Source organism: Calidris pugnax, unplaced genomic scaffold (genome assembly GCF_001431845.1).
Source record: "Calidris pugnax isolate Ruff unplaced genomic scaffold, ASM143184v1 scaffold91, whole genome shotgun sequence".
NCBI classification, from domain to species: domain Eukaryota; kingdom Metazoa; phylum Chordata; class Aves; order Charadriiformes; family Scolopacidae; genus Calidris; species Calidris pugnax.
Window position 1 is genome coordinate 2791569 of NW_015090898.1, and position 17543 is coordinate 2809111.

The 17543-nt window shown below is 51.5% G+C and overlaps 2 protein-coding genes across 4 annotated transcripts; both read left to right on the top strand.

The window, feature by feature from the left end:
- The first annotated feature begins 6 nt into the window (after positions 1 to 6).
- On the top strand, positions 7 to 4076 carry YOD1 (YOD1 deubiquitinase). Its single transcript, XM_014948570.1, has 2 exons — positions 7 to 237; positions 942 to 4076. The coding sequence occupies exons 1-2, from the start codon at positions 30 to 32 to the stop codon at positions 1646 to 1648; spliced, it is 915 nt and encodes a 304-aa protein (XP_014804056.1). The 5' UTR covers positions 7 to 29; the 3' UTR covers positions 1649 to 4076.
- Positions 4077 to 9568: 5492 nt separating this feature from the next.
- Positions 9569 to 17286, top strand: LOC106891738 (chromosome unknown open reading frame, human C1orf116). Of its 3 annotated transcripts, none has more exons than XM_014948454.1 (5): positions 9569 to 9707; positions 9921 to 9997; positions 13392 to 13510; positions 14814 to 14991; positions 15418 to 17286. In XM_014948454.1, the coding sequence occupies exons 3-5, from the start codon at positions 13424 to 13426 to the stop codon at positions 16635 to 16637; spliced, it is 1485 nt and encodes a 494-aa protein (XP_014803940.1). In that variant the 5' UTR covers positions 9569 to 9707; positions 9921 to 9997; positions 13392 to 13423; the 3' UTR covers positions 16638 to 17286. The 3 variants fall into 3 exon arrangements, with proteins under 3 accessions (XP_014803940.1, XP_014803943.1, XP_014803942.1); XM_014948457.1 differs by having other exon boundaries at positions 9926 to 9997; XM_014948456.1 differs by having other exon boundaries at positions 9645 to 9707; positions 9886 to 9997.
- The last annotated feature ends 257 nt before the right edge of the window (positions 17287 to 17543 follow it).

Sequence of the window (17543 nt, forward strand, 5' to 3'; positions counted from 1 at the left end):
GGCGGCGGCGCGGGGCGGCCCCGCCGAGGATGCTGCGGCTGCGCTGCAAGGCCCGGAGCGGCACCCACCCCCTGCCCGGCCTCACGGCCCACTCCCGCCTCCGAGACATGCAGGCCGCGCTGGCTGCCCTCACCGGCGTCCCCGCCCCGGCCCAGCGCCTCCTGCTCGGTTTCCCGCCGCGGAGCCTGGATCTCAGCGACGGCGAGCGGCGGCTCGGAGACCTCGGCATCCACTCGGGTGAGGGCCGGGCCTGGGCGGGGCGTGCACCGGGCGCTTTATGGCTTCTGCTGCCCCGCCGGCTGCAATTACCGTAATTAAAAGGGGCTGCGGCCCAGCCCGCCCCTCGTCAGCCGGTTGCCGGGCCGGTTCCTCCGCCCCGGGGGAGCTGTCAGCAGCCGGCTCGGGAGGGACGACTCGGTGGTGGTTTCGCTCGCGTCCCGGGGGTGCGGAGGCAACAGCGCGGGGCTGTGGGGACGGGGACCCGGGAGAGGCCCAGGTGAGTCCGTCAGAGCCCACTGTGGGGTTGTGGGGCCACCGGCTGCGTTGGTGGGGGCTGTTTTCCACCAGGATACCGGGCTGCCAGGGAAAACGAGGGTGAACCTTTATCATAACAACAGCACGGCCCTGTCGTCCTCTCTTAGGACCTCTCTTTAGCTCCCATCCGTGTATTTCTCTCAACGGGCACAAGTTGGAACATAAGAGGTTCCACTCAAATATGAGGAGAAACTTCTTCACGGTGAGGGTGACAGAGCCCTGGAACAGGCTGCCCAGGGAGGGTGTGGAGTCCCCTTCCTTGGAGATTTTCAAGACCCGCCTGGATGCAGTCCTGAGTAATGTGCTCTAGCTCTAGGCATCTAGATGATCTCTATGGTCCCTTCCAACTCTAAAATTCAGTGAAATTCAGTGAAATTCAATTCTTCCTCCGTGTGTGTGTTTGACAGGTGATACCCTCATAGTCGAAGAGGATACGTCCAAACCCAAGCCCGACTCGCCCGTCGTCGCCAAGAGAACGATGTCGAACTCGGTGAGGGAAGCGGTGCCGGTGCTCATGAGGAGGGTTGTCCCGGCGGATAACTCCTGTCTCTTCACCAGCATCTACTACGTGGTGGAGGGAGGCGTTTACGACCCAGGTTGCGCCCCAGAGATGCGCAACCTCATCGCCCAGATAGTGGCCAGCGATCCCGAATCTTACTGTGAGGCAGTTCTAGGGAAAACTAACAGGGAGTATTGCGACTGGATCAGAAGAGAAGAGACTTGGGGAGGAGCCATCGAAGTGTCCATTCTATCCAAATTTTACCAGTGTGAGATCTGTGTGGTGGACACGCAGACGGTCAGAATCGACCGTTTCGGGGAAGATGCCAGTTACACCAAGCGGGTCCTTTTAATTTACGACGGGATTCATTACGATCCACTCGAGCGTAAAATCCCCGACTCGGACGTTCCTCCCCAAACCATTTTCTCCACGACTGATGATGTTGTTCTTGCTCAAGCCTTGGAGCTGGCGGACGAAGCCAGACGGAAGAGGCAGTTTACCGACGTGAATCGCTTTACGCTGAGGTGCATGGTGTGCCAGAAGGGACTAACTGGACAAGTGGAGGCCAGAGAACATGCCAAGGAGACCGGACACACCAACTTTGGGGAAGTGTGACGTCTACACGAGGAGGGTTACATCGACTACCTCACCCATCCAGAATAAAATTCTGGATTTCCAGATAAGCTGTATGTAAGCATAAAATTCCGTTCACAAAAGCTTGAAAAGCGTTATTAACTTAATGATGGCCGAGACGCACAGGTTTGTTATGGGTAGTGACTTTTCCAATGGGTTTGAAATAGGTTTCTTCTCGCATGCTAATTTATAGTGCTTTGGCAGGTGGTATAGACCGGCAGCTACAGCCTGATTTCTGAAATAATCTGTGATCTGAGCAGACACACAAAATCAGGCTCGTTCAACACTAGCGTAAAACCTTAGCCTCTAAGTTGCTGAATGAATTATTGTATTACACTTTCAGAGTAATTAAATTAATCTAAGAGTTTGGGAAAACACGTATCAGCATTACTTCTACTAAGAATTAGAATCTGCACCTACAAGCAGTTCTCGCAGGGAAACTGCTCATTTGGTGCACAATTTTTAATGGCAAGAGCATCTCCAAAGCTGCCCTATACTATGGTACCATCAGAAGTAGACTCTATTGTTTGTGTGAAGTCATGGCTTTAGAGAAAGAAATGGCCTCTAAGCTTTAAGATAGCCTTCTTTAAATTAATGAGTAGATGGTTAAGTGTTGAATAAACTTATTAATCCTTCGTAGGTAGTTTTTAGTTGCTTGAAAAAATAACTATCAACCCCCCCCCCCCGGTGTTTACACTGCATCAGAAGGTAGGCATGTTTCTTGGAATACCTGGGATTCTTCTTTATAATAGTATCTGGCAAGAGGGGAATACAGTAGTTAGGAAGTGACTTAATTTGCATCTGTTACATACACTTAAGCAGACTTGACTTGGGTATAGCTGATGTCGTGGCCACAGTGTTACTAAGCTGTACCAGATTCCAAATACTGTAAATGAGCACTTTAAGGTATAGTTCTCACTCTGCCGGTAAAAAAAAAGTTTTGCCCTTTTTAAAGGACAAAGTGCTAACCCAGAAGGGAGGCTTGAAGTTTCTTCATCTGCATTCTGCCTTAATGTGTTTGATTTGTCACCGATGACTGTTCAGTAGCAAGACTTTAATTCTGATAATGAAGGGTGCGGTTTAATTTTCGGAACAAAAATAAGCTGCGTGAACTGCCCTACTTCTCGTACTGTTCAGAATCAGGGATGGTGGAATTGGTTTAATGTCTCTTACCTCACAGCAGGGTCGTGAGGCTTAACAGTAAGTGCTTTTGAGGTCTTTTAAAAGGTGCTGTAAAGGTGCATATTACTGAAAGGGATTTTTTTTTTTCTTTGAAATGCCTGCAACACATACGTGTTTCACTGAATTTCAAAATACTCGTAGCCTGCTATTCTTCTGTTACTCTGTTTTGAGGTACCTTCCTTGCACTTTTACAAATGGGGAGCAAGAACGTGCATCTTCGGCCTGAGGCAGAAATAAACCCACCTTCCAAGTGGAAACCTAAGATCTAGTTTCAAAGGCCTCCATTCTGGCTAAACTCCTGCTGCAGCAAAATCTTCTTTTCTATAAAAAGCACGTTTCGCTGAAGTTCTCAGCAGAGGCTCCCAGTTGGACCTTGAAATACAGGAGAGTCTTATTGAAAATGGAACATAATTACATAAGTAAGTGCTTTGCTGAATTGCAGCATGAATAATTAATCAAGAATAGAATCACCAAGAGCACTACGGACCAGGTTTCTTTTAAATTCAGTATTAAGATACACATTAGAGCTGTTGGGAGTTTCCTATAGAAAGCCACTTCGCTTCCAGTGTTTTAAACCCCACTTTGCTTTTAGCCTGTCATTAGGAAAAAAAACCAAAACACACCAAAACCCCACCATTAAAACCAGCCCTCTAGAAGCTGATGCTTATAAACCTAAAGAAATACCTGAGAGTTCAAAGGAACTTGAAGATTACACTGTGTTATAACTACTTGAGATGAAATACTGTCTAGGAATGAGACCAAGAGACTGTCAGTCCTAAGTCGTACTCGCAGCTCTCACACCGAGACGCCTGGGACAAGGAGCTGATCCTCACCATTTGCCATCTGTAAAATGGGCATAATACCTACCTCAGAGAGGTGCGAAGGCCTTTGGGTGTCTGAAACAGAGGTGGAAGATGTGTATTTATTGTCTGCCATGTTTGCAAAGGCATTGACTTTGGGGAGCAACACTTAGATTTGAGCTTTGTATCCTGGATGGATTTCTGAAAGCGTGTAAAAAAAAACAAACCTATTTTTGTTGGTATTTCTCAGTTGCAGTATTTTTAAAATTAGCGTATTTAATCCGGAGTGTTTAGCTTCGCTGTATCATGGTTGCATTGGAAATCTGCTGAGAGAGCATCAGTTCTGTTTGAGGGAGATGTGTCAATATCACTGCTTGGATGTTTTCTTTCGTTGCCTAGAAAATAAAATCTCTTTGGTTAAAAAAAAAGTCAACTGAACTGCTGTAATTCATCCTCGTCAAAGCTGAGACCGTTACACGCTGGCAAACTTTTCCAAAGAGCAAGTGAGCTGTGGGACTGACCCCGAGTCCAAAAGCCACATGGGATTCCCCTAAACTCTCCCAAACAGAAAGAATCCACATTATTTGAAGCGTAAGATGCAGATACATTGAAGGTACAACTCCCTCTCTTTTGTAAATGGTAGGGTTGGGTTTACTGTCTGTTACCAGCTTTTGCCTGCTCTTAATGACACAATTATGGAAATATCACAAAACCAGCATCCTGGTACTAGTGGGATGAACCACTGAACATCAGAGATACATTTGCACAGATCTGTTAGTAATTACACAGCAAGATGTTAATTACAGGTGTTTTAGAGCAGAGGTGTGGGATGTAGGTGCAGGTACTGGCGGGGAGTTGTGTCGCCTGCCCAGACCCAACCAGAAAGCCTGTGAGAGATGGAGGTGTGTGTGTCCTTACCATTACTCTTACTCCTATTTAAAAAGAGCACTCATTTCCTCTCTGAGCACTTCAGCAGGAGATCAGTAACCACATGGGCCCTGGAAACTGTGATTGTTGCCTCAAAGCTGTGCTTATTGGTAGTGTTTTATCAATTTATGCAGTTCTGGATCTTCAGTTTCCTGGTGCCAGTCTGGCCCTTCCTCCAGCACCAAATTCCTCCTTTAATTAAAGAGCCTCACATGATCTGATCATGTGGCCTTTCACAAACGTGTTATATTGTGCGAAGAGATAAATCCCATGGTTGTAACAGCACTTTGAAAGCTGGTCTGAGTTTACAGCTTGAGCTGATGCTGAGCTATGCTTTTCACCACAGCTGGTGGTGAGTTCCCATCACAGTGACCCTCTCTAAAAGCCTTTAGTTCCCAACATGACTCTGTGGAGCAGCCTCCTGGTGTGTATCTATGCTTTTCACCACAGCTGGTGGTGAGTTCCCATCACAGTGACCCTCTCTAAAAGCCTTTAGTTCCCAACATGACTCTGTGGAGCAGCCTCCTGGTGTGTGTGTCCTCAGTTCGGATCAGTGACTATGACACAGCTCCTCAAACACGTGCCCTCAGTTGCAAAAATTGTTGATGCCCCAATAAACGTGCGTGCTGTGTGCCCGTCCAGCCCAGCCTCTGCCTCCCTTCTTGAATTTCAGGTTTGGGCCCCGTTTGCTGTTGCTCCCCAGTGCGTTTTCCAAGCCTTCCCATCAAGGCGTTGCCACCTTTGAGGCGTTTCCATCCACTTTCCCTCCACCTCAGCCCCTTTTTCCCTTGACACTCAGCCACAGCGAGATGGATGCGGCCACACAACCTGTTCAGGATGAACCTTCTTCACTTCCAGCTTGTTCAGCAAGAACTTCTTTTTTTTTTTTAAATAGTAAACTATTTTCTCCATGTAATTGGAGTCTGGTATTAAGAGGAAAACCTTGAAGAGGCTTTTACATACCTCCTGAATCTTTTATGTATTTAAATACATAAATTGTTAAGTAGACAGGAAGATCTGGGCTCAGTAGGGTACATATCTGCTTCGTGGATGCAATTGCCTGAAAGACTGGTCTCGGGAGTAAATCAGTAATATTCCAAAGGAAAAACTGAATTCCTCAGTTCTGGAAAAACTTACGTAAAAAGAGCAGCTGCTGGGGTGAGGACTGAGAAAGGGAACATCTTGTGACACGGTGCAGAATCAGCGTCTTCACTCTGCACCTTTCTGCCTGCGGGGTCGGAGCAGAGGCTGCTTGTGACAGTTTGGGAGCAGCGTCTTCTGTGCCCGTCCCGCTTTGCCCAGAGCCCTGTTCCACGGTGTCACCGCGCTGCACCCCTCACCCACCCCGTGGCCACAAAGCCACCAGAGACTGCGCTGGCAACGCAGGATCCACTCATTTTTATAAACATTTTTGATCTAAGCAGCGTTATCCATTCGCCCTTCCCGACTTCTGGGGGAGCAGCAGGAGGGGGCAGACGCAAAGGAAGAAAATCCCAAACGTCTCTGCCTTAAACAGCCATTCCTGAATCGATGGGGATTTTGAGAAACCAGCCTGACACTGGGAAGCTCTTTAATAGGAGGGGCAAAACCTAAAAAAACCCCCCAAAACTCTTTAATAAGAGGAGTAAAAGAATTCCAGCTCGCTATTTTGAAAATTACAACTCTTTATCATACGAATTAGATGTCTGCCTGCATTTTAAACCCACCTGCGTCCAGCCGTAGAGCTGCCGTCGGGTTTTACTCTGCTCCCGACTGGGCAGGATGAAATTCCTTCAAACTGGCTGAAATCAGTACCACTGTTTCACTTCTTTGAGTGTGAGCACCCAAACGCTTTCAGTTACTAAAGAACGCAACAGGGGAGGGAACAAAACTGGGTTCTCCAAGATTGCAGTGTCCTGGTCTATTAATTTTAATTAAAGCCCTGGGGAACCGTGTGATACCTTGAGAGCTGACTCCTCATTTCTGACGCAGAGTTAATGCTACCCAAGCTGGGGAAAGGCATCACCTCAGCTCTCTACCTCTTCTCTGCAAAATAGGGCTCACCAGTCGGGTTCCTTGCTCCGTTCCCAGCCTTATTAAGATTTAATTATTTCTCTAGACTGCTGCGTAACGCTAGGTATTAACTACCTAGTATTTTCCATAACTGATTTGTCAGCATGCCTGCTCCACACACAATTTGGTCAAAGGAAAGTGTCCGACGGTCCTACAGAGTCAAATGTCTTTGCGTTTACAGGTATCTTATCGGTGACGCCGGACGGATGAGTTTCCTTCAGGGCCAGGACTGAATCATTTGTCTTCCTTTGTTTATGAAGAGGGTGAGGCACAACGGGTCTGTTAACATGCCAAAGTCCTTTCACAGCACCGGGGAGCTTTCTCTGCATCATTTGACTCCTTGCATATACTTCATGCCGCCTATATGAAATCACGCTTTATTTTGGGTTTGTAGCTATTTATATTCATTGGAGGAAGAGGAACATGGAAAAAAAAAAAAAAAAAAAAAAAAAAAGCAGAACAAGAGAAATGGAGAACCAAGCAGTGGGTGCAGGCTGTGGAAAGAGAGGAGAAAGCTGAGGACAAGGACAAACCTGTCAGGAGGCTGTAGCTGGTGGACTTTTCACTAAAAGGCCTGGTTCTTTCTGGGCAGCTGATTCAGAGAAGCTCAAGACTTTTCTTAATGGATCGTGACATTTTCCTGACCTGCTCACAGCCCTGCGGGCAGCGAGCTCTACCTATTCCACTGCACAGATCTAAGCCCTGAGCTCCCAGGACACAGTCACCCTGTCCTGGAGGGGTCACTCATTCATAGAGTCATGGAATGGTTCAGGTTGGAAGGGACCTTAAAGCCCTCCCAGGCCCCCCCCCTGCCCTGGGCAGAGACACCTCCCACCAGACCAGGTTGCTCCAAGCCCCGTCCAACCTAGTCTTGAAACGTGGGGTTTCATATACAATAAGAAAATAAGTCCTGGGTTTGATTTGCTCCCTCTCTTCAAAGTAGGTTTGGAATTAAGCACAACTTGACAAACCCAGTGTGAATCTGACCCTGTTTAAATCCCTGCACCACCCAGTACCACACCAGTCGTGGTGCAGGGATTTAAACAGGGTCACCAGGAGTGTTTGCACCAAACCCCACACTCAGGTCTGCGACCACTCAAACACACCACTCTCACCCCCCCTTACCTCTGCTGCAGGCCAGGGGAGATGGGGCTCCCAGAGTCTCTGCCTTCCTGATTTACTCCTCAGCACATCCCTTCCCCTTCCTTTTCTCCTTCTCCTTCCTAACCAGGCACAGCTGGGGCTCTGCCCCACTGATGGCACCCTCTGCTTTCTCCCATCCTCCCATGGCTTTAAACACCAGATGTTTCCACTTCCCTGTTTTGTGGGAACACATGTTGCAACACAGCCTTTTTTTCTAAAAAAAACCCCAACCAAACCCAAGGAAAATAAATAAAAATCACTGAAGCATGACAACTTGACTGAATCTGCTGGCTGTACTAATTCTGCAAGTTTGCTGTGGTGTTTCTGCTTGGATATTTATTCAGTGAAGAGCACCTTGCAGAGCAGATACCAGTCCATGCTGGGGGGGAGCAATGATCTAAGTGTTGTTTATCAGAGAGAAAAGCTGTCATTTTACCAGAAGGGCCCAAAGTTGGGGTAACAATGAGTCACTGCAGCTCTTTCAGCTGCTTCTGCAGCACCCCCTGGGCAGATGGGGTGCAGGGGGTTGGTGTCACCCAGTGCTGCAGGTGGAATAACTGGGCTGTTCTTTGCCTTTCCACGGAGAACAGCAGCAGTGGTGGCACCCCTGTTCCCTGAGGAGGGGACACTTCTGAGGGATGTGTCCCAGCAGCAGGTTCTGTGAGTGAGGAGGGCGACGGGTGTCTCGGGGGCTTTGGCTTTACCCAGGCTTGAGGACTCAGCCTCAAGCTGTCCAGTGAAGAGAAGAGCTTCCAGCCAGTTTCTCCTGGCATCGTTCCCTGCAGGGGAAGCTCAGAGGGGCTCAGTGCCTGCAGGGAACGATGCCAGGAGTGATGAAGGGGGGCTGCAGCTGGGGAGTAGAACATGCATGACCTTGGTACCCCCTCCTCTAACACGTGAATAAAGCTTAGTGCTGAAGCTTCCCTTCTAAAATGGCTTTTTACCTCTCTTTACAAGAATCTTAGAGTGTACGGCAGCGGGCGGCAAACTTTCTGTCCCTGGCAAAGTTCTGGTGCTGTGCAAGTACGTACTTGTTCTGGTAACGACCTGTGTTTTCACTGCTGAGAAGGAACCGGGTCCTACCCCCGAGCTGAGGGACCTGGGGCACAAAACCACGGGAGAGAATAAACCAGTTGTGGGGTAATGCCTTCAGCGGCACCCGGCGCAATCACCTGGCGAAGGGCTTAATTATTATTATGTACAGAAGCACTTCGGTCAGGGCTGTGTGCTGGGCTCCCGCGCCCGTCAGCCAGCAGCTATGTGGCAGAACAGGCTGCCGGATTAAGGAGTCTCCGGCGAAACCCGTGCTGAGGACATCAGAGGACACCAGCCCGGCCGGGAAGTGAGGCAGGGAGCTGGGTGGTACCGCACAGAGCTGCCCGCAGCCTCCCGGGCACGGGCTGCCTGCGCTGCCTGCACCGCCTGTGCCTCTGCCTGTGCTGCCTGCACCTCTGCTTGCGGTGCCTGTGCCTCTGCCTGCGGTGCCTGTGCTGCCTGTGCCTCTGCCTGTGCCTCTGCCTGTGCTGCCTGTGCCTCTGCCTGCGCTGCCTGTGCCTCTGCCTCTGCCTGTGCTGCCTGCACCCACTGCCTGTGCCTCTACCTGTGCTGCCTGTGCTGCCTGCGCTGCCTGCACCCACTGCCTGTGCCTCTGCCTGTGCTGTCTGCACTGCCTGCACCTCTGCCTGCGCTGCCTGCACCTCTGCCTGCGCTGCCTGTGCCTCTGCCTGTGCTGCCTGCGCTGCCTGCACCTCTGCCTGTGCTGCTGGTGCCTCTGCCTGTGCCTCTACCTGTGCTGCCTGCGCTGCCTGCACCTCTCCCTGCGCTGCCTGCACCTCTGCCTGTGCTGCCTGTTTCTCTGCCTGCACTCCTGCCTGCAAGCAAAGCCGCTCTGGCAGGGCTGCGAGCCGGCACACCGCGCAGGCACCCAGCTGCTCCAGGTCAGCACACAAAGCTGTTTTAGGGGCTTGGGGGGTGCTGGCACCCCAGCCTGGCAGGGATGGTGGGATGAGTTTCCCTCTCCCCAGTGCCGCAGGCTGCAGGTGAGGGGTTGGGGGGGGGGGGGCTCGCCTGCCAGCACCCACCGAGCACCCGCACAGCCTTATCTCTGCCGGGCAGGTGAGTTAATGTGTAACCCGGCTCTGTTTGGTTAGCCCAGAAAAGCAAAGAAGTCCTGGGATAGGCACGGCTGGGACAAGGATCTGGACGGCGTGGAGCGACGGACGTCCTGGTAAAAAAAAAAGAAAATAATATCATATTCTCTCTTCCTTCTCGTCCTTTGCTTTCTGTCCCTGTTCCTGCTGCGTGGGCTGTGGGTGAGGGGCTGAGCCTCTGCCCGGGTGGGACGTGGGGCTCCAGCACCCACAGGGGTACGGAGGCGCTTTGCTTTGGCAGGGGAAAGTGGTGGAGGTGTCACGGGAGGTGGCACCAGCCAAGATGGACGAGGTGGTTTGAAGGTGGTGGCGGGAGGGAAGCTGGGGAGACCAAGCTGTCGGGGGGGAGACGAAAACAGCTCGGGCAGCTGCTGCCTGCGCTTGATTTTCTTGTTTAAATCCCTCTGCTGCCATCGCCGCCTTTCGCCCCGAGGTGGGACCCATCCCGCTGTGCGGCTGCAGAGCGGGAGCTGCTGGGATGGGACCTGCAAAGGGTGTTTTTTACTTGGTTTTATCTTTCAAACTGGCTGGGTCAAAGCCTTTGCCAGCAGTTGTGAGGTGGGGGGGGTACAACTGCTCTGCCTCGGGCAGCAGGAATACCCCGGGTCTGTACCAGCGCTGGAGAGCTGGGGTACAACGCTTGCAGTAGTACTGGGCTTAAAAGAAAGTAGCCTCTTCATATAAAGCAATTAGCATTAATTGCTACCCAGTGCCTCTTTGATGTCCGAGGGCTCAGGGAGCTTCCCAAAGGACAGTTACAGCTGTCACAAACCTGCGTGAACTGGCCTTTAGTTTTAGGTAAAAAGTAGTTTCTTCTAAAAGCATTTTTAGTGGGGGAAGACACATACGCCATTGAGAGACAGGTTTTCAAGTGCCACGTCTTTTAATTTAAAGGCTCAGTCATATATTTTAGTTTGTGGCTGAACTTCTGTGAGTTGTTCGGTAAAAGGAAGGAACAGCAAAATCCTTCTGAATCATAAAAACTGGGATTTTTCAGCACTGATTTTTATTCCCTTCCCCGAGCTGGATGAACGCGTTAGAGCCGGAGTTGCATCAGAGAACTACTGGGCAGGAAAATGAACTTCTTGTTTCTGTGTAGATCCTCTCCAGCCTCCGATGGGCTCCGGGTGAACTTTGCCTCCCTGTGAGCTGGGGCTCGGTGGGTGCCAAACCCTGAGCAGCCACTTTACGTTTCTGCAAATGCCCCTTGAGCCAGAGAAAATTATTTTTTCCAATGATGGTGAGCATCCTGATGGAGGAATTCTCTCCTCCGAGCCCCCTGGTTGGAGAGGGGACAGGGGACACTGGCACCCACCAGCTGCTCCAGCTGCAGGAGCCAAGTTTGAGCAAGACTTTCGGTTCCCCAGGAGGGTTTTGCTCTCTCGGATGTGTGGGGCAGGACAGGAGGTGCTGAGGAGCATTGCAGCAATCCTGACCACACAGGCAATAAATAACCTCTTGCTGCTTGGAAATAGATTCATATTTCACATCACAAATATTCGGGTGCACAGCAAAACCCCGCAGCTTGCAGAAGCCTAAAAACACCCCCAAACTCAGACAATATCTCTGCTTCCCAACAGCTAAAAGCTCTGGCTATAAAGTTACCCAAATGCAAAGAATCAAGGGTATTGCTCTTCTAAAATCACCATTTACTCAAATGAAATTGAAGCAGCAAATAATGCAAAGCTGAGACCGAAATATTAAACTCCTCCTGTGCGGAAGGATCGGATCTGTCAGGGTGTGGGTGTTGAAATCTAAATTTTGCGGCATATTCCAATTACAAAGGAATTCTTTCAGGGTCTAACCCTCTGAACAAGCAGCCAGTTCTGCTCGCTTATCGCTGGATCTAATTCCCTGATCCTGCTACAAGGGAAAAAAAAAAACAAAAAACAAAAACCAACCCAGCAGCAGTGCGTTCCAGCCAGGTTACAGCACAAAGGGCTCCTCTGTCTCCTGATGAGCAAATCCTCTTGTGTGGGTCCGGGGGTGCTGGAGGGGGTGTTTGTTTAGCCGCCCTCCTCAGCCCAGTTCTCTCCCCAAGAATGGGTGGGGAAAACACCTAATTGGTGGTGGCAGTGAATTTTGGAAGGTTAATGCTGTACGTCCAGGGGTAATTAGGCCTTTTGTAGGCTGCTCAGCCTCTCCCCCGCAGGCAGGAGCTCTCTCTCTTGGCCAGGCACCCTCAGAGCATAACTGTCCCCTCCGCCCCCGGGGACGGTCTGGCTGTTGGGAACCCCCATGGCTGGTTGTTTGTCAGGCAGCCGTCACGGTGTTCGGGTCCCATGGGTGCTGGGGGTACGGGCTGCATCCAGGGGAGCATCAAAGATGCATCACCATGAGCCAGGGGGGAGGTTGACCTTGCTTGCAACCCCCCCCGGGGTGGCCAAAGACTTGGGCACGGCTCCTAGCCCAGCCCTGCTCCATGCAAACCATGCCAGGCGTGTGCCCAAACACACCCAGGCGCACCCCAAAGGGCTGGGGCACCTCCCCATGGCCATGACACCTCGGTGGCCCCCGGGCAAGGCTGGCAGAGGAAGGTCCTCGCCAGGAGGAAGGTCCCAGCAGAGCACGGCGGTGACTGAATCACATTTCGGGCCAGTGTGTCGGGGAGATTGAGAGCTCTTCAGGGGTGTAGCTGGGAGGGGAGGGTGTGGAGGGGGGCAGAGGTCCTGTTCGTCAGAGCTGGGATGGGGCTTGGGAATGGGATTGCTGCTGCCTGGCTTACAGCTTCTTCCTTTGCTCAGGAACCTCCTTATCCACACCTCCAAGATGATTAGATACCCACCAGTGTGATTCAGCTGTGGGGAGGAGGTCCAGAGCTGACTCCGTTTCCTATTGCTTTGGGGAAAACTTCAGTTCCAAGGATAGAATCATAGAATTATCTAGGTTGGAAGGGACCTTCAAGATCATAGAATCATAGAATTGCCCGGGACCTCCAAAGGCCATCTAGTCCGACCCCCCCGCAGGCAGCAGGGACACCCCCAACTAGACCAGGTTGCCCAGGGCTTCGTCGAGCCTCTCCTTGAATATCTCCAGGGAAGGGGCCTCAACCACCTCCCTGGGCAACCTGTTCCAGTGCGCCACCACCCTCACAGTGAAGAACCCTCTCCTCATCTCCAGCTTGAAGCCATTGCCCCTCGTCCTGTCACTGCAGGCCTTTCTAAACAGGTTCTCCCCAGCCTTCCTGTAGGCTCCCTTCAGGTACGGCCGTCAACCTAACTCTGAAAAAACCATCACTAAACCACATCCCCCAGCATCATGTCAACCCGTCTTTTGAACAGCTAAAATGCTCTAAAAAAGCCCAGCTACCCCTTTTCCTGGAGAGAACAGCCTAAGATGGAGCTCCCATCTTAGTTTGCATCCATCCAGCAGCTTCACGGTCCCCCTGCCCTCCCTGCAGCTGAGCCATCGTGCCTTCATCACCTGGGGGTGGGTCTTGGAGCTTAACCCCTCTCCTGTCTTCTGCTTCAGCCGGGATATTGCCCCCCGTGCCAGGCTGTGATATGCCTAGGAAGGAGCTGGGGATGGCTGGCTGCAACTCCGGCAGCTGCGACAGCATGGTCAGCACGGCCTCCAACCACTCGCAGCGGGTAAGTGACCCTCTTGTGCCCACCCTGGGCACAACTCGCCCCCCTCTCAGCAGCTGAGAAAGGATTTTGGTCAGATCTCTCCTCAAAACCATCCTCCATCGGTGCTTTGGAAGCGCCTGGGGGCCCTGATATGGCATCCTGCCGAGGGCAGCGCAAGGACCAAATTAATTCCTGCCCCAAAGCACTCCCAGACTTTCCATCTTGCCACGTGTGTGGCAGCGACCAGGAACCTGAGCTCCTGCAGGGTCTCCTCAGGGAATGATAGCCAGAGCCCAGGGCTCCTGCCTGGCCTGGAGCTGATGGTGCAGGAACTGGGCAGGAGGAGCCCAGCAAGTTCCCCGGTTGAGGGATTAGACCAGTTGGATAAACTGGGTCAGACTGGCTCCAGCGAGGGTGACTTCACCTGGAAAGGACAGCGATCCATGCTCCTCCCAGCTGACAAGAGATTAATTTCCTAGTTAAGGCAGAGGGGAGTGTGGACCATGGGTGTAGATGTGTAATTTTTCACTATCTGTCCACTAAAGCTTGTTTGTCTCCAAACACTGATTCCAAGATTGATGGACTAATTACATCCTGTCTGACTTGGAGCGTAATTGATATGTGCAAGTGCAACGCTCAGTCCTGAACAGGTTTTCCATTTGATGTATTACAAACCAGAACCAAACCCTCTGAAATTTATTAGGGATGGAAAAACTGGTTGCGATATTGCATGGTCAAAGATTTGGATAGGTGTCTGTCTGCAAAACAGCTCCGCCTGGGACAATTTCTCCTCTGTGCTTGTTGATCTGATGTACCCTCCATCCTTTCCTGCACTTCAGGTTTTTTCATGATATATCCCATGTATCACCTTTTAACCTGCCACTTCTACTGCAATCGAATCTCACTGACTTGAGATACAATAGAAACGGGATCTTGCTGGGGTATGAGTGGGAGAACAAGGAGAGGGACCACCACCCACTGAATAAACCTTCAATATTTATGCTATTTTGACAAGCTTCTAAGATCCAGCATAGAAGTCTGTACCCATAGATCACCAAAGATACAGGCCAAGTTTCCAAGTTAACCCATCTTCTAGTGCTCATAGTAGGGAAATATAAAAATGGCCTTAAGTAAATATATATATATTTATGGGAAGTTGTTTCCTTTTCTGTCAGTACCAATTTTTGACTAGTCACTGGCCAAGCCTCCCGGCCAGGAGCTGTCACAGGTCCCTCCTCAACTCTCAAGGCTGTGAATAATAACACACCTGTGTCTCCTGCCTTCCTTCTTTTCTTACCCTCTTTCCTGCTTCTGTCGTTTCCAGAGTGATAACAGTTACGACTACTTATCTGTGGAAGAGAAAGAGTGTTTGATGTTCTTAGAAGAAACGATTGGCTCACTGGACACAGAAGCAGACAGTGGGGTCTCAACTGATGAGACCGACCACGTGGAACCCTCCAAGCAGCCCCGGACGTGGCCTAAGAGAGACTCCATTCCCCGGGGTAAGATGGAAAACCACATTCCAGCCTTGTTTGCAAAGGGACTTCCAGGCAGGGTGCGTTCCCTTGGCAGGCAGGGAGGGAGCGTTGCCCCAGTTTTATTCACGTGGTAGGTTAAGCCAGCTTGTGTTCGTCACCGGTGGTGAGCCGTGGCTGTAGGCAGCGAGACTGGTGGGGCACCAGCTGCATTTTCCCAGTTCTCACATGCAGGAGCTGCCTGGCAAGGTCGGCAGAACCGTGGGGCAGAGCATCTTTGCTCACGCTCCGAACAGGCTCACACAGGTTGTCAAGGCTCCTCGTTCACCACGTGCTCTGTCAAAGCCAAAGTATCTGACTTGCCTGGCCGTGGTCAGGGGAAAGTGCCACAGCTCGGTGTCCTGTGTCCGTCTGCAGAATGGTGCCTGACTTCACATCTCTCTCTTTGCCCAGATTTGGAAAATGGGACTCCCCATCTGAGCACAGGTCCGCAGCATGCAACTGAACAGAAGAGCGGTAAGAGCATCTCCTCCTTCTCAAGCTCGGCTCCAGCAGCAGTTCCAAGCCCAGGCTATTACAGTCTTCCAAGGAACATCACCGTGGCAAATGCACAAAGAGCAAACAGAGCTTCTGACAGCAAAGCGACTGTCTGCATGGTGGAGGACCCAGTGCCAGTAGGTAAATCTTCACAGGACATGGCCAAGGAGGACAGGCTTGACCAAGCCAACGCAAGAAGCCAGATGAAGTCCCTGGAATCTTTGATCATTGAACCTCCAGACCCCTTCCAGGATGACCTGGTGAGCCTCGAGTGGTCACGGAGCAATTGCTCAGCCAAGGAGACCAAGACTTGGACTTCATGGGGCCAGCCAGAGAAATCCACATTGGAAGAGGCCCCTCAGGACCCAGATGCCAAGCGCGGGCCTCCAACTGCCCCCAAGCCACGGAAATTGCCACCAAATATTATCCTGAGAACCAGCAAAAACAGCCCAGTGCCACTCGCCACGGAGCCTGGCCAGAAGGTAAAAGCACCACCACTGTCCTCGGGCAGCTCTCAGTCCAGCTCTGCCAGCAATACTGCTGCTGAAAAAGCAAATTCAGGGCATCTTGACCCCAAAGAGAGGGAAAAAGCCCGGCGGGAGGCGTTGGAGAAGCTTGGACTGTCACAGGACAGGAGGGACCCCAGCACCCACCTTCAACCTACCGTGCAACCCCAACCAAGGGAGATGCCATTCCAGGTCACTGGTGAGCCTGAGGGACACCGTGGGCCAGTGGAGAGGTTGGTTCCAGGTATCCGGCAGATGAACTTCAAATCCAACACCCTGGAGCGCTCCGGTGTGGGGCTGAGCAGCTACATGACCAGTGCCAAGGAGCAGAACGTCAAGACCAGCAGCTCCCTGGGCAAGATGTCCTTCATCGAGCGGCTTGCCCCCAGCTTCCTCAGGAGCAGCCGGCCCCGGCCGACATCCATGGTGGCAGGGAAGGACTTTGCTGGGCTGAAGGAGCTGGAGAAGGCTCATGTGGAGCCAGAGAAGAGCAGCAAGCGGCGATCCCACCCACTGCAGAGCTTTCCCAAGCCACCCCGCTCCAGTGTCAGTGTGAAGATTTCCCCCAAGGGGGCAACCGATGAGAACCGGCGAGAGGCACTGAAGAAGCTGGGTCTGCTGAAGGAATAGCCCCATGAGCCACGGGGCTGCTGGAAAAGGGGCTTTTCATCCCGGATCCACGTGCCTTCACTGCCTGTCCTCGGGCAGCACAACCATCAGCATCTTCTGCTGTGATCTCCTGCCCCACCATCTTGGGAGCGGCGCCACGAGAGGGGTTTGGAGCTTCACACCAAACAAAGTAGTGCCCCATGTACATAATATTTTGTATATAGCAAGTGTATATGAGCTATTTATATAAAGCATCACTCAGCACGTGGATGGGGCATGTTCTCCTACAAGGTCTTTAATACATTTGGGGATTCATCGCAACAGGGAAGCCACGGAATTGGGGGTTTGGCTTATTTTAAAAGGGGGCTGCCTGTGGATAAAACCTCTCCGGGAAGAACTGCAGGACTCTGCTGCTCCTTTAGCATTTTGCATTTTGTTTTTGTTTTTTAACTTTCTCAAAGCCTCCAAGGCCTGAGCACTCATCTGCCCCATGAAAGTGCCTCCTAAAAGCCACCGCTGCCACTGGCAAAGCTGTGAGCACTGGAGGGGGCTCAGCAATGCTCCCCCCCTGCACAAGTGCTCCTTGTACAGCACCCATGGGCGAGGGGCTGCAGAGGGTCCTGCTGCCTCCTCTGCTGCCCAGCTGCTCCCTCCAGCCCGGGTTAGAAGACAAACACCCACGTTCAGGATGAAGTGAAACACAGACTGTGTCTCAGCAGCAAACCCAGAAATGCTGCCCAGAACAAGAGAGATGCAAATCTGAGACAAGGCCATTTCGTTCCCTTTCGGACTCTTCTCGCATCTTTTGGACCCAGCTGATGCTGTCAGGGTGTTACGCTGAACACCTCTCCTAACAAAGGTGGTTTATTTCTGTAATAAACTTGTATGTGATCAGAAAACGACTGTGTAGTGCAGATTGATGCTGAA